We start from the raw sequence: 16,254 nt of genomic DNA, 5'->3' as shown, positions 1-16,254 counted from the left end.
TACAACTCCCAGCATGCCCGGACACACTGTTTGGAAAATGCTGTTCTAGGTCTTGTCATCGATGTATCTATGCCAGAGCACCATACCTGCACCCAGTCTGGGGATGATTATGGAATCTGCCAAGACTGCCTTTAACAAATTGGCATAACTGGGCACGAACTTTGTACCCATGGCGGTACCTGTTAATTTGATGCTGGGAGTTGTAGTTTTGCAATAGCTGGAGGCCCCCTGGTTGGGAAACACTGCCCTAGAGCGTAAAATACTTGATCTTTGGGAATCACACTACACATTGCATGGCCTAAAGCAGTGGTCTTCAACCTGCGGACCTCCAGATGTTGCAAAACTACAACTCCGGGCAAGTTGGGAGTTGTAGTTTTGCATCATCTGGAGGTCCGCGGGTTTGAGACCACTGGCCTAAAGCAAAGTCTCCAATCGTGTGCTTCTCCAGCTGCTGCAGAACTACAACTCCCGATACCCTGACTCCCATGCATGCTGGGACTTGTAGTTCTCGGATCCAGTTTGGTAGTTTGCAGCCTCTGTGTAAGCTCTGCAGTGTGTGCAGGATCCTTCCGCCGGTCCCTTAAGGCGAATAGGAAGGCGTCAGGGACATTCCACTCACTTTATACATCCATCAACTTCCCCAGAGAAAGAAAATTGTTCTGGAGACGAATCGCAACGAAATCTAAAAATAGCAGAAAGGAGGCGTCTGCCACACGGGAGCCACGCGGTGTGCAGAACAAAAGCGCTACAGACTTATTGGTATCCACAGACTTATTAGTGTCCACAGACTTATTAGTGCCCACAGCCTGATTAGTGCCCACAGATTTATTAGTGCCCACAGACTTATTGGTATCCACAGATTTATTAGTGCCCACAGACTTATTAGTATCCACAGACTTATCAGTGTCCACAGACTTATTAGTGCCCACAGACTTATTGGTATCCACAGACTTATCGGTGTCCACAGACTTATTGGTATCCACAGACTTATTAGTGTCCACAGACGTATTAGTGTCCACAGACTTATTAGTGCCCACAGACTTATTAGTGTCTACAGACTTTTTAGTGCCCACAGACATATTGGTGTCCACAAACTTATTAGTGCCCACAGACTTATTAGTGCCCACAGACTTATTAGTGCCCACAGACTTATTAGTGTCCACAGACTTATTAGTGTCTACAGACTTTTTAGTGCCCACAGACATATTGGTGTCCACAAACTTATTAGTGCCCACAGACTTATTAGTGTCCACAGACTTATTAGTGTCCACAGACTTATTGGTACCCACAGACCTATCAGTGTCCGCAGACTTATTGGTACCCACAGACCTATCAGTGTCCACAGACTTATTAGTGTCCACAGACTTATCAGTGTCCACAGACTTATTAGTGTCCACAGACTTATTAGTGTCCACAGACTTATTAGTGCCCACAGACTTATTAGTGCCCACAGACATATTGGTGTCCACAAACTTATTAGTGCCCACGGACTTATTAGTGTCCACAGACTTATTAGTGTCCACAGACTTATTGGTACCCACAGACCTATCAGTGTCCGCAGACTTATTGGTACCCACAGACCTATCAGTGTCCACAGACTTATTAGTGTCCACAGACTTATTAGTGCCCACAGACTTATTAGTGTCCACAGACTTATTAGTGCCCACAGACTTATTAGTGCCCACAGACTTATTAGTGCCAACAGACTTATTAGTGCCCACAGACTTATTAGTGCCAAGAGACTTATTAGTGCCCACAGACTTATTAGTGCCAAGAGACTTATTAGTGCCCACAGACTTATTAGTGCCAAGAGACTTATTAGTGCCCACAGACTTATTAGTGTCCACAGACTTATTAGTGCCCACAGACTTATTAGTGTCCACAGACTTATTAGTGTCTACAGACTTATTAGTGCCCACAGACTTATTAGTGTCCACAGACAGTTTTGGCCGTCTGGCATCTTGGGAGTTTTGCAACAGCTGGAGCAATGCATCCGAAAGAGGGAGCCTCCAGCTGTTTCAAAACTGCAACTTCTGGCACACCCCGACAGCCTTTGGCTGTCCGGGCATGCTGGGAGCTGTAGGTTAGCCACAGCTGGAGGCACCTTGGTTAGGAAACGCTGCAATGGATAAGGCTGAATAACATGATGTTCATTGGGAGCTCCTGGTTGGAGTTATTTTGCTCTTCTCCCCCCTGCAGGCAGGAATACAATTATTGCTGCGCTCTACATAAGTCCCCGGCTTTACTGCTTAGACATGTCCCCCCGGTGCAGTAATAATTATAAATGCTCAGAGACAATGTGTGGGTTTAATAAAGAAAAAGAATGTTGTCTTGTCTGCCGTGTGATTTACTGACCCCCCCAGGACCGGTATCAGACGTGTGGCGCTCGCTCTCTTGTGGTCTCCATCTTCCTCGCTGGTCCCATATGACAGTCCCGGAGTTCACTGGGAGGAATCCATCATGGCTCCTCTAATGCTTTTGAAGACGCCGTTCAGCCGCCATTTACTCATCAGAAACACTCAGGGGGGATTTGCGGCTCCTGACGGGTAAAGTCTTCGCCATTAACTTTTGAACTCGGGCGAATTAGGACAATTTTATAAAGTGAAATTCTCTTCTAAAAGGATTTTGCAGCGAACACTTTAGGATAGACCACCCTGATCTCAGGGGCAACATGTCCTACTGCCCGGGGGGGGGGTAAGAATACTGCGTCTGCTGCTCAGAGCCACATCAGGATTGGACCCCAGTGAAGGCTGAGCTGCCATCTCTATCAGACACAAGATTTAGCTGTGATGCCCGGTAGTATGCCATCTATAGTACCTGAAGTACCAGTAATATCCGTATTATTTATCTGTATTATCTGAAGTACCAGTAATATCTGTAGTAGCAGTGGTCTTCAACCTGCGGACCTCCAGATGTTGCAAAACTACAACTCCCAGCATGCACGGACAGCAAACCGCTGTCCGTGTGGGCTGGGAGTTGTAGTTTTGCAAAATCTGGAGGTCCGCAGGTTGAAGACCACTGCAATAGAGTGTCCAAATAATACTACCTTACCGTGCCTACATAATAGCATAATATAATGCCTTAATAATACCGCCATACAGTACCTAAATAATACCACCATACAGTGCCTAAATAATTCCATGATACAGTACCTAAATAATTCCATGATACAGTGTCTAAATAATGCCACCATACAGTACCTAAATAATACCACTATACAGTGCCTAAATAAAACCACTATACAGTGCCTAAATAATGCCACCATATATTACCTAAATAATAACACTATAAAGTGCCTAAATAATACCACCATACAGTACTAAATAATACCACTATACAGTCCCTAAATAATGCCACTATACAGTGCCTAAATAATTCCATGATACAGTGCCTAAAAAATGGCACCATATAGTACCTAAATAATACCACTATACAGTGCCTAAATAATACCACCATACAGTACCTAAATAATACCAATATATAGTACCTAAATAATACCACTATACAGTGCCTAAATAATGCCACCATATAGTACATAAATAATACCACTATAAAGTGCCTAAATAATACCACCATACAGTACCTAAATAATATCACTATACAGTGCCTAAATAATGCCACCATATAGTACCTAAATAATACCACTATACAGTGCCTAAATACCACCATACAGTACCTAAATAATACCACTATACAGTGCCTAAATAATGCCACCATATAGTACCTAAATAATACCACTATACAGTGCCTAAATAATGCCACCATATAGTACGTAAATAATACCACTATAAAGTGCTTAAATAATACCACCATACAGTACCTAAATAATATCACTATACAGTGCCTAAATAATGCCACCATATAGTACCTAAATAATACCACTATACAGTGCCTAAATACCACCATACAGTACCTAAATAATACCAATATACAGTACCTAAATAATACCACTATACAGTGCCTAAATAATTCCATGATACAGTGCCTAAATAATGCCACCATATAGTACCTAAATAATACCACTATACAGTGCCTAAATAATAACACCATATAGTACCTAAATAATACCACTATACAGTACCTAAATAATACCACTATACAGTGCCTAAAAAATACCACTATACAGTACCTAAATAATACCACTATCCAGTACCTAAATAATTCCATGATACAGTGCCTAAATATTACCACCATATAGTACCTAAATAATACCATCATATAGTGCCTAAATAATACCACCATATAGTACCTAAATAATACCATCATATAGTGCCTAAATAATACCAACATATAGTGCCTAAATAATACCACCATACAGTGGCCAAATAATTTTACCTTACAGATCTCAAACAATGTCACTATAGGCAGTACATATTATTTTCCCATCTACACTCTCTGTACAGTGCCTATATATAATACCATAACATGGTAAAGGTGTATGATTAGTTACCACGGAGGAGGTTTTGGGTGGGATATATACAGTCATGTTTTGCTATACACATGTTTATTCCCTTTGTATGTATTGGAACTAAACCAAAAAGGGGAGGAAAAAAGCAAATTGGACATAATGGGCTAGACATTGAACCCTTTCAAAATTGTGGAAAAATAAGATTGTTTCAAGCATGTGATGCTCCTTTATACTCACCTGGGGCAGTAACAGGTGTGGGCAATATAAAAATCACACCTGAAAGCTGATAAAAAGGAGAGAAGTTCACTTAGCCTTTGCATTGTGTGTCTGTGTGCCACACTAAGCATGGACAACAGAAAGAGGAGAAGAGAACTGTCTGAGGGCTTGAGAACCAAAATTGTGGAAAAATATCAACAATCTCAAGGTTACAAGTCCATCTCCAGAGATCTAGATTTGTCTTTGTCCACAGTGCGCAACATTATCAAGAAGTTTACAACCCTTGGCGCTGTAGCTAATCTCCCTGGGCATGGACGGAAGAGAAAAATTGAAGAAAGGTGTCAACGCAGGATAGTCCGGATGGTGGATAAGCAGCCTCAAACAAGTTCCAAAGATATTCAAGCTGTCCTGCAGGCTCAGGGAGCATCAGTGTCAGCGCGAACTATCTGTCGACATTTAAATGAAATGAAACGCTATGGAGGAGACCCAGGAGGACCCCACTATGGAGGAGACCAGGGAGGACCCCACTATGGAGGAGACCCAGGAGGACCCCACTATGGAGGAGACCCAGGAGGACCCCACTATGGAGGAGACCCAGGAGGACCCCACTATGGAGGAGACCCAGGAGGACCCCACTATGGAGGAGACCCAGGAGGACCCCACTATGGAGGAGACCCAGCAGGACCCCACTATGGAGGAGACCCAGGAGGACCCCACTATGGAGGAGACCCAGGAGGACCCCACTATGGAGGAGACCCAGGAGGACCCCACTATGGAGGAGACCCAGGAGGACCCCACTATGGAGGAGACCCAGGAGGACCCCACTATGGAGGAGACCCAGGAGGACCCCACTATGGAGGAGACCCGGGAGGACCCCACTATGGAGGAGACCCGGGAGGACCCCACTATGGAGGAGACCCAGGAGGACCCCACTGCTGACACAGAGACATAAAAAAAGCAAGACTACATTTTGCCAAAATGAACTTGAGTAACCAAAATCCTTCTGGGAAAACGTCTTGTGGACAGATGAGACCAAGATAGAGCTTTTTGGTAAAGCAAATCATTCTACTGTTTACCGAAAACGCAATGAGGCCTACAAAGAAAAGAACACAGTACCTACAGTGAAATATGGGGGAGGTCAGTGATGTTTTGGGTTGTTTTGCTGCCTCTGGCACTGGGGGCCTTGAATGTGTACGAGGCATCATGAAATCTGAGGATTACCAATGGATTTTGGGTCGCACTGTACAGCCCAGTGTCAGAAAGCTGGGTTTGTGTCCGAGATCTTGGGTCTTCCAGCAGGACAATGACCCCAAACATACGTCAAAAAGCCCCAGAAATGGATGACAACAAATCGCTGGAGAGTTCTGAAGTGTCAGCAATGAGTCCAGATCTAAATCCCATTGATCACCTGTGGAGAGATCTTATAATTACTGTTGGGAAAAGGCGCCGTCCAATAAGAGACCTGGAGCAGTTTGTAAAGGAAGAGTGGTCCAACATTCCGGCTGAGAGGTGTAAGAAGCTTATTGATGGTTATAGGAAGAGTGGTCCAACATTCCGGCTGAGAGGTGTAAGAAGCTTATTGATGGTTATAGGAAGACACTGATTTCACTTATTTTTCCCAAAGGGTGTGCAACCAAATATTAAGTTAAGGGCGCCAATAATTTTGTCCAGCCCATTTTTGGAGTTTGGTGACATTATGTTCAATTTGCTTTTTTCCTCCCTTTTTTGGTTTAGTTCCAATACACACAAAGGGAATAAACATGTGTATAGCAAAACATGTGTTACTGCAATCCTTTCCTGTGAGAAATACTTCATTTTCTGGAGACATTTCAGGGGTGCCAACATTTACGGACATGACTGTAGTAAGTGGAGCTTCTGGAGCTTTTGGGCATTTACCTTTTGCCTGGATTATCATCTGACCCTGAGACTATGCTAGAATTCATCCATTATCTGCAGGTAATTCTGGGGATCTCTGCTTGTTGTCAGTGAAAGGAAATGCTGATGATTTTCTACAATATTTAAATAACACACAGCCCCAGTGAACCGCTCACTCTGAACTCCGCTTCCTCCTCAGCCCAACCAATAATTTTGGATATTTTTATCCACTGGAGCATTTGGTAATGATGGGATTGGATACAGATGACACAGGAAAGGTGAATTTTGTCGAGGAAGTGGATTTTACCCCCTCGATGACATGGAGCCTGGTGAGAGGATTCAAGGTTCTGTCACTGTATACCAGCTTATTGTTAAAGGCGTATTCCAGGAAAAAAAACTTTATATATATATATCAACTGGCTCCAGAAAGTTAAACAGATTTGTAAATTACTTCTATTAAAAAATCTTCATCCTTCCAGTAATTATCAGCTGCTGAAGTTGAGTTGTTCTTTTCTGTCTGGCAACAGTGCTCTCTGCTGACATCTCTGCTTGTCTCGGGAACTGCGCAGAGTAGAAGAGGTTTGCTATGGGGATTTGCTTCTACTAAAAAGTACTGAAAGGATTAAGATTTTTTAATAGAAGTAATTTACAAATCTAAAAAGAAAAAAGGGGTGTATGTGCAGCTCACAATAATAGTACACACTGAGGTCAAGCTAGGGCATGCAACTATACCCTAATTGCACAAAAAGACAAGCCAATAGAAAAAAGTTGCCCGGACCTTCTAAGTGAGTAAATATTGGTATGGATATTAAATGAGAAATATTAAATGAATGATTGTCTGGATCGTGCTTCAATGATAATAGTATAAAAAATTTAATAAGATAGGATAAATAGACTGTAGTTAGTTACTTCTCACAGGGCCCATGTGAGAAGAACATATACAATAAAAACAACCTTTAGGTAATAATGTACATGAAAATGTAAAATGACAATAATACCAAAAAAATTAGAATAATGTTAATGGCATAATAATATCACTGGCATATAGTGAGCGCAGCTGATATTTAACCGCTGATATCTAGGCACCCACTGCGCAATATGTTCAACAATTTATGACAGTTTCAAATGGGTGTTACCGATCCTTTAGGTAGCAGCCTGGGTAAAAGGCGCTGTTTTCACAGTGTGTAGATGGTGCCGGTACACTGCGTCCTCTGTGCAACGTTCCAGATGGTGTTGGTAAAGTCCAGTAAGGTCCTGGTGAGAGCGGAGGCGATTGGCGCTGGCAGGCGCCGATGATCGCAGATCGCCGGGAGGACGTTGGCGCTGGCAGGCGCTAGAGATGGTAAGTCCTCACCGCTGGTTAGATGGAATCAGGGCCATACACTGGATACGAGGAGCTCACCTCGTGTTGTCGGCGTGTGACGTCAGCTGCTGCTGGAGCCGAATTCGTTGCACTGGAGGTAGTTGCCAATAATGGACCGGACTCATGTCGGACTGGATGTCCTGATGGTCTTAGTGGTTTGAAAGTGATAAACCAGCCTTGGTGGATATGCACAATATATAAAATAGATATGCCAGTGATCATGCCCAAGTGGACTAGACGCGTTTCAGGGTTATTTAATGTAACCCTTTCCTCAGTAGTCATATGACTACTATGACTACTGAGGAAAGGGTTACATTAAATAACCCTGAAACGCGTCTAGTCCACTTGGGCATGATCACTGGCATATCTATTTTATATATTGTGCATATCCACCAAGGCTGGTTTATCACTTTCAAACCACTAAGACCATCAGGACATCCAGTCCGACATGAGTCCGGTCCATTATTGCCAACTACCTCCAGTGCAACGAATTCGGCTCCAGCAGCAGCTGACGTCACACGCCGACAACACGAGGTGAGCTCCTCGTATCCAGTGTATGGCCCTGATTCCATCTAACCAGCGGTGAGGACTTACCATCTCTAGCGCCTGCCAGCGCCAACGTCCTCCCGGCGATCTGCGATCATCGGCGCCTGCCAGCGCCAATCGCCTCCGCTCTCACCAGGACCTTACTGGACTTTACCAACACCATCTGGAACGTTGCACAGAGGACGCAGTGTACCGGCACCATCTACACACTGTGAAAACAGCGCCTTTTACCCAGGCTGCTACCTAAAGGATCGGTAACACCCATTTGAAACTGTCATAAATTGTTGAACATATTGCGCAGTGGGTGCCTAGATATCAGCGGTTAAATATCAGCTGCACTCACTATATGCCAGTGATATTATTATGCCATTAACATTATTCTAATTTTTTTGGTATTATTGTCATTTTACATTTTCATGTACATTATTACCTAAAGGTTGTTTTTATTGTATATGTTCTTCTCACATGGGCCCTGTGAGAAGTAACTAACTACAGTCTATTTATCCTATCTTATTAAACTGTTTATACTATTATCATTGAAGCACGATCCAGACAATCATTCATTTAATATTTCTCATTTAATATCCATACCAATATTTACTCACTTAGAAGGTCCGGGCAACTTTTTTCTAATTTACAAATCTGTTTAACTTTCTGGAGCCAGTTGATATAGAAAAACAAGTTTTTTCCTGGATAACCCTTTTAAGATCTCTGCTTGCTACCTATGAATGGCAACATTATATCTATAAGCTGAATACCATGCCCTAAAGCAATAGACTTCAATGCACAGTTCCTCATAAGGCTGTCAGAGCATGCTGGGAGTTGTAGTTTCTCAAAGCCGGAGGGCCCCAGTTTGAGCGATATTGATCTGCAGCTACACTCCTGATGATATTATAGGCATCACTACCGTCCTTAATACCGTAATATGGTTGCATGGCTCCGACAGTGCACAGCAAACACATTGCTACATAACGCGGTTAGTTAAAGCATTGGATACAGACAGTACTAGCAAAAAGAGTATATATTTTATATTCTAATATAATTAGATATTTTAATTTTTGTTATTATATTTCTTTTATTATTATTTTTCTTTTATCATTATTATTTTTTATTTATTTTTACTATAAAATAATTCTATATTATTATATTTCTTTTATATTATTATTATTATTGTTGTTGTTGTTATTATTTATTTATTTATTATTTTTATTGTATTTTTTTTATTCTATAATTTTGCGGCACTGCTATATAAGCAATTACCCAATATATTGTTATGATCTATAAAACCTTTTGTCACCACCGCCTGTTCCGTCAATGATAATAATTACTATTATTATTTTATTATTATTATCATTATTATTCTATTTATTTGATTATTATTATCATTATAAGTTTTTTTATTATATATATATTTTTATTATTATTACAATTTTTATTATAATTTATTTATTTATTTATCTATCTGTTTATTTATTTCATTTATTATTATTTTTATTATATTCCTTTTTTATTGTATTATTTTTGGGGATCGCTGTGTAAGGAATTACCCAATATATTGCTTGACCTACGAGATTTTGTGTCTTCCCCGCCTTTTCGTTCAAGAATAATAATAATTATTATTATCATTTATTTATTTACATTATTATTTTTATTATATATTTTTTTTTATTGTGTTTTTTTTTGGTGACTACTATATAAGCAATCACCCGATAGATTGCTGTGATCCATGACATCTTGTGTCATCACCACCTGTTCTATTATTGAATAACCCCATAATAATAAAATAAAAATAAAAACATATCCAGAAATAGTGGGAATGATTCCAGCCCCGGCGGGTCAGATAGAAACAATGTCGAAATGTCATTATAATGGAGGGGACTGTGACTAATCCCCCAATTCCCCCCCCCCCCCCCCCCTTCAATTCGGGGAGCGCCGCTGGTTACCTTGCTGCAGGATCTTTCCGAAATACTTGTTATGACTGGTGCAGTTCCACCGCCTGGACCTGAACTGGTACTGGCACTCTCGTACCGCCATCTTGGCCCCTTTCACCACCTCGCTCACGATCTCCGGTTCCGTCTGGCACAGTTCGGCCTGTTTGCCGGCCAGGCGCTTGGTTTTCCTGCAGATGCTGTTGGGGTCCATCACCAAGGGGCTGCCAACTGCCCTGCCAAATTAGTAAAACAAACAAAAAAAGAGAGAGAAAAAAAATAAGTGAAAAAGAAGAGTGGACCGCCGCCGCACCACCACCACCACCACCACCACCACAAAGCCCCCGCTTGTTACAGTGATATGACTCAATGTTCTTTACAAGCCTTCCCAATGTTATTCTACGGAGCGCCTTGCCAAGGGACCTACGATCTCTGCGGCCGGAGAAACAGCACCCCCTGCGGTCCGCTTCCCTCCTCGCCCTGAGACACCGCCCCGCCTGTCCTCTGCAGAAGGGAAAAGCACAACAAAGTAGACAGTGCCTCCTATTATTTGGAAGCTGTGAAATAATATTAGTCAGATATAGAAAGATAAAGCAATATTTTCTCTGTCTCGGCACCGGCGCGGAGTCCAGCTATTGTTCCGTTTATGTGACCGCGGGAGGATGGAATCGGGAGGGGGGAGGGGAGGGGGGGGGGAGCGGGGTTTTTGTTCACATACGACCTGAGAAAGTCTCTAATATGGTGTCAGGACGGGAAGCGGGAGCCACGTTATAACAGGGAATTAGCTCGTAGCGCAATTCCTCAATATAACAAGCCCTACTGGAAATGTCGAAGTTTTTTTTTGCTACTATCGTTTATTTTATTGCCCTAATGCACTTAGGGCAAAAAATTTAGGCAACTTTGCCAATGGTCGTGTGTATACAGCTCCTATGCAGGCCTATGTGTCTCCATGGTTACAGACTACAACCGACCCCTCTGTAGTCTGATCCTGCAGTCGTGTGTTACTCCACATCCTCTTTCCTCTCTTCTGTTATCTATAACTTATGGCAGTGTTACCCAACCAGGGTGCCTCCAGCTGTTGCAAAACTACAACTCCCAGCATGCCCGGACAGCCAAAGGCTGTCCGGGCATGCTGGAAGTTGTAGTTTTGCAACAGCTGGATGCACCCTGGATGGGAAACACTGAATTATGAAGCAGAGGGGCCTTGGTAAAACATCTACCATTTTGAGTATACAGCTTCTATGCAGACCTATGAGTCTCCATGGTTACAGACTACAAGCAAACCCTCTGTAGTCTGATCCTGCAGTCACATGTTACGCTACACTCTCTTTCCTCTCTTCTGCTCTATATAGCTTATGAAGTAGAGGGTTCTTTATAAGCCATCTTCTATCGTTTTGTGTATACAGCTCCTCTGTAGACCTCTGTGTCTCCATGGTTACAGACTACAAGCAAACCCTCTGTAGTCTGATCCTGCAGTCACGTGTTACTCTACACTCTCTTTCCTCTCTTCTGCTCTATATAGCTTATGAAGTAGAGGGTTCTTTATAAGCCATCTTCTATCGTTTTGAGTATACAGCTTCTATGCAGACCTATGAGTCTCCATGGTTACAGACTACAAACAAACCCTCTGTAGTCTGATCCTGCAGTCACATGTTACTCTACACTCTCTTTCCTCTCTTCTGCTCTATATAGCTTATGAAGTAGAGGGTTCTTTATAAGCCATCTTCCATCGTTTTGAGTATACAGCTTCTATGCAGACCTATGAGTCTCCATGGTTACAGACTACAAACAAACCCTCTGTAGTCTGATCCTGCAGTCACATGTTACTCTACACTCTCTTTCCTCTCTTCTGCTCTATATAGCTTATGAAGTAGAGGGTTCTTTATAAGCCATCTTCTATCGTTTTGTGTATACAGCTCCTCTGTAGACCTCTGTGTCTCCATGGTTACAGACTACAAGCAAACCCTCTGTGTAGTCTGATCCTGCAGTCATGTGTCGCTCCATGGCCTCTTTCCTCTCTTCTGCTATCTATAGCCTATAAAATAGAAGGTTCTCGATAAGGCTGGGTTCACACTACGATTTGTACTTACGGCTCCCGTATACGGCTGGGAGGAGGGGGCGGGGCTTAATCGCGGCACCCGCATTCAGCCGTATTCGGGAACCGTATTCAATGCATGTCTATGAGCCGACCGGAGTGAACCGCAGCCTCCGGTCGGCTGCTTTTTCAGCCGTATGCGGTTTCCCGACCGTAGGCAAAAACGCGGTCGACCACGTTTTTGCCTGCGGTCGGGAAACCGCATACGGCCGAAAACGCAGTCGACCGGAGGCTGCGCTTCACTCCGGTCGGCTCATAGACATGCATTAAATACGGTTCCCGAATACGGCTGAGTGCGGGCACCGCGATTAAGCCCCGCCCCCCTCCTCCCAGCCGTATACGGGAACCGTAGTTACAAATCGTAGTGTGAACCCAGCCTAACACATCTGCTACTGATTTGTGTATACAGCTCCGACACAGACCTATGTGTCTCCATGGTTACAGACTACAAACCTGTCCTGTCCCTTTTGTCTGGAGTCCCCGCAGCCAGAGTCCCTCCATGCTAATGGGCTCTCCTGAAGGGCTAACCCCTAGTAGCCTCTCAATATGTTGATATTCAATGTATATATTTATATATTTAATTCATGTAGAGTACCTCTGTATAGGACCTTAGAGGTCACGTGCCTTTAATTTATGTTATGCTATAGTTTAAGGACCTTTGGGTCATGTGATATACCCAGAGTTCCAGAGGTCAGGATTGACAGGTTCTGCTGACCAATGAGCTTTGTCCCTCCACTTAATTCACTCTCTTGAGTTCCGGATTATCAGAGAAAGCACATCTCATATTCTCATCATTAATTCAAGTTTGGCCTGAAGCCTGATCTTCCGCAGCCACTAAACCGTGAGTTATCCAGCTCAAAACTACTAAAACCCTGTGTGACTACTGCAACTCAATTATCTTCAAATCAGTAGCACAGTGGCTAACAAACCAACGCTCATTGTAACCAGAAGTCCCAGCAAACCTGTGAGGAACCTGTACTACGGTCCTCTATATAAAGACTGTTCCGTTATCTGCAGTTGCATAAAATATACAGTAAAGTTTCTTCAAGTTTACTTCAGAAAATCTGCTGTGGACATTCCATTATTTCTCCCTGCCGTTTGTGGGACGGTTGGCGGTAGGACCATTACATTGAAGAAACCGCACCCTGGCGTCATGACAATTAAGGGTTAAATACCAACATACCCTACGTTATTACCTGCACCACCCAGTCACCACAATGTGTTCCTCCACTCTCTGTTTCCTATCTTTGCTTTCTACAGATTACTAATGTGGTGTCCCGGTACCGTATTGCATACCGTACCTTGTATGGTGGTCCCCAAAGTCAGAGCTCCTACGTTCAGATAGGGTCCCCCAGGTGGGACAGCGCCTAGTCGTCTCCTCCTTCTCTAATTTTATAATGTTTATGTGTACATATTTAATAATGGGTATATTTAATATAATGCATATTAGTATACTTACCTTTGTAGCGTCGCAGAACCTTCGGTCATGTGACTATGTTAATTCCTCTATGGTATGTTGGAGGACCTTTGGAGGTCCTTGGGTCACATGATTACCCATAACCCTTTGTAAAGATGATTGACAGAAGTATTGGACCAATTAGCTCTAGTCCAGACCCTGCCCATATAAGGGAGCTGTAGCCAATGATTACTGCTCTCGTGGATGCCGGACTATCAGGACGGATCTGCGCAACTTACAAAGACAAGCTAGGCCAGAAAACCTGCTGGCCTCAGCCTAAATCAAACCGTGAGTCCTAAACTAAATCCCCGCTAAAGCTAGCGTGACTACTGGACCGAAACTAACTCCCCTAAATCCAGTGGAACAGAGTCTACGGACTCTAAAACGCTTAAGGTCCCAACCACTGTCAATCTCTAAGAGACTTTGCCTGTATAGAGACTGTTACGGTTATGAAGCTTGCATAAAATCTTCAGTAAAAGTTCCGACTGTTTTCAGCAAACTCTCCGGTTGTGGACATTCAATTATTCCATACCTCCCTATCGCTCTTGGAAAGGGTGGCGTTAGGACAAGCATTGCAGAGGAGCCCACACCCTGGAGTCACAAATAGAAAGGGTTAATCAGACACCCTTTAATTACCGCACAGCTACACCCCATATACTCTACACCCCCAGGCTATCACACTAAATTGAGGCAGGCTTTGTTTGTAGTCTGTTATCCTAGAAACACATTAGTCTGCATAGGAACTGTATACAGTGGTCCCTCAAGTTACAATATTAATTGGTTCCAGGACGCCCATTGTATGTTGAGACCATTGTATGTTGAAACCATTGTATGTTGAGACCAGAACTCTATGGAAACCTGGTAATTGGTTCTAAAGGCACCAAAATGTCATCCAAAAATAGGAAAAAGTGATGATTAACGAAAAATAAGTAGATAACTAATATAGATAAAGCAAATCCTTACATATAAAAGTAAGAAATATCTGCTGGGAGCTGTAAATCACAGTCTATGTCAGTGTTTTCCAAGCAGGGAGCCTCCAGCTGTTTCAAAACTACAACTCCCAGCATGCCCGGACAGCCAAAGGCTGTCCGGGCATGCTGGGAGTTGTAGTTTTGCAACCGCTGGGGGCACCCTGCTTGGGAAACACTGGTCTATGTAGAGGACAGGAGCTTTTTTTGAGGTCCTGTACAATACACAGTGTCCTAAAAAAGTAACAGGGAGCCGCCCTCACCTGGTGTCCAAAGGAGGAGGTAACCCTGATACAGGTAAAGAGTACAGAACATGTAATACCTCCCTGTACTGTAGGGGGCGCTACCAGACACCAGTCAGTGCATGCACTTCAGTAATACAGGTAAAGAGTACAGAACATGTAATACCTCCCTGTACTGTAGGGGGCGCTACCAGACACCAGTCAGTGCATACACTTCAGTAATACAGGTAAAGAGTACAGAACATGTAATACCTCCCTGTACTGTAGGGGGCGCTATCAGACACCAGTCAGTGCATACACTTCAGTAATACAGGGGTTTTATCAGTAAATTGCCCATTCTGATTGGTCAGAGTCTGGTTTCAACTTACAATGGTCCAGAAAAGACCATTGTATGTTGAAACTATTGTATGTTGAGGCCATTGTAAGTTGAGGGGTCACTGTACACATAACAGTAGTGAGAAGGGGTAGGCGCGGAGTAGCACGTCTACAGGATCTGTCTGCACGGGGTTTGTCGTCTGTTATCATGAAGATACATAGTTCTGCATCGGAGCTGTGTAGACAAAATGGTAAAAGGTTTTCAATCAAGACTATTTGCAAAATTTGGTGTATTCAGCTCCTAGGCAGTCCTGTATGACGCCATGGCAACAGACTACAAAAAGCCCTGTGTAGTCTGACCCTACAGTAAATCTACTCAGAGAGCGCCCCCCTCTACTCAGTAAGGTATAGATAGCAGAAGTGAAGGAACAGGACATTGAGTAACACATGACTGCAGGATCAGACTACAGAGGGTTTGTTTGTAGTCTGTAACCATGGAGACGCATAGGTCTGCATAGGAGCTGTATACACAAAATGGTAGAAAAGGTTTTATCAAGACCCCTCTACTTCTTAGGACAGTGTTTTCTAACAAGGGCGCCTACAGCTGTTGCTAAACTACAACTACCAGCATGCCCGGACAGCCGAAGGCTGTCCGGGCATGCTGAGAGTTATAGTTTTGCAACAGCAGGAGGCCCCCCGGTTGGAAAACGCTGTCTTATAAATTATAGATAGTAGAGGTACAGAGAGTGTAGAGCACTGGTCTTCAACCTGTGGACCTCCAGATGTTGCAAAACTACAACTCCCAGCATGTCCGGGCACGCTGGGAGTTGTAGTTTTGCAAC

The 16,254-nt window shown here is 43.2% G+C and overlaps 1 protein-coding gene across 6 annotated transcripts in view; it reads right to left on the bottom strand.

Annotated features, from left to right (window-relative positions):
* WNT6 (Wnt family member 6) overlaps positions 1-16,254 on the bottom strand; it is a 123,452-nt gene that overhangs the window by 33,043 nt on the left and 74,155 nt on the right. For 3 of the 6 annotated variants that reach the window (XM_056535500.1, XM_056535501.1, XM_056535504.1), the window contains exon 2: positions 10,352-10,572. In XM_056535500.1, the coding sequence (XP_056391475.1) occupies positions 10,352-10,572 (221 nt within the window). Of the gene's footprint in view, positions 1-10,351; positions 10,573-10,763; positions 10,947-12,300; positions 12,372-12,884; positions 12,905-16,254 lie in introns of those variants that run through there. The other 3 variants (XM_056535502.1, XM_056535503.1, XM_056535505.1) reach the window with 3 other exon arrangements.

The sequence above is a fragment of the Hyla sarda genome, chromosome 8 (assembly GCF_029499605.1).
Source record: "Hyla sarda isolate aHylSar1 chromosome 8, aHylSar1.hap1, whole genome shotgun sequence".
In the NCBI taxonomy this organism is placed as follows: Eukaryota; Metazoa; Chordata; class Amphibia; order Anura; family Hylidae; genus Hyla; species Hyla sarda.
This window is presented reverse-complemented; position numbering and strand designations above follow the sequence as displayed.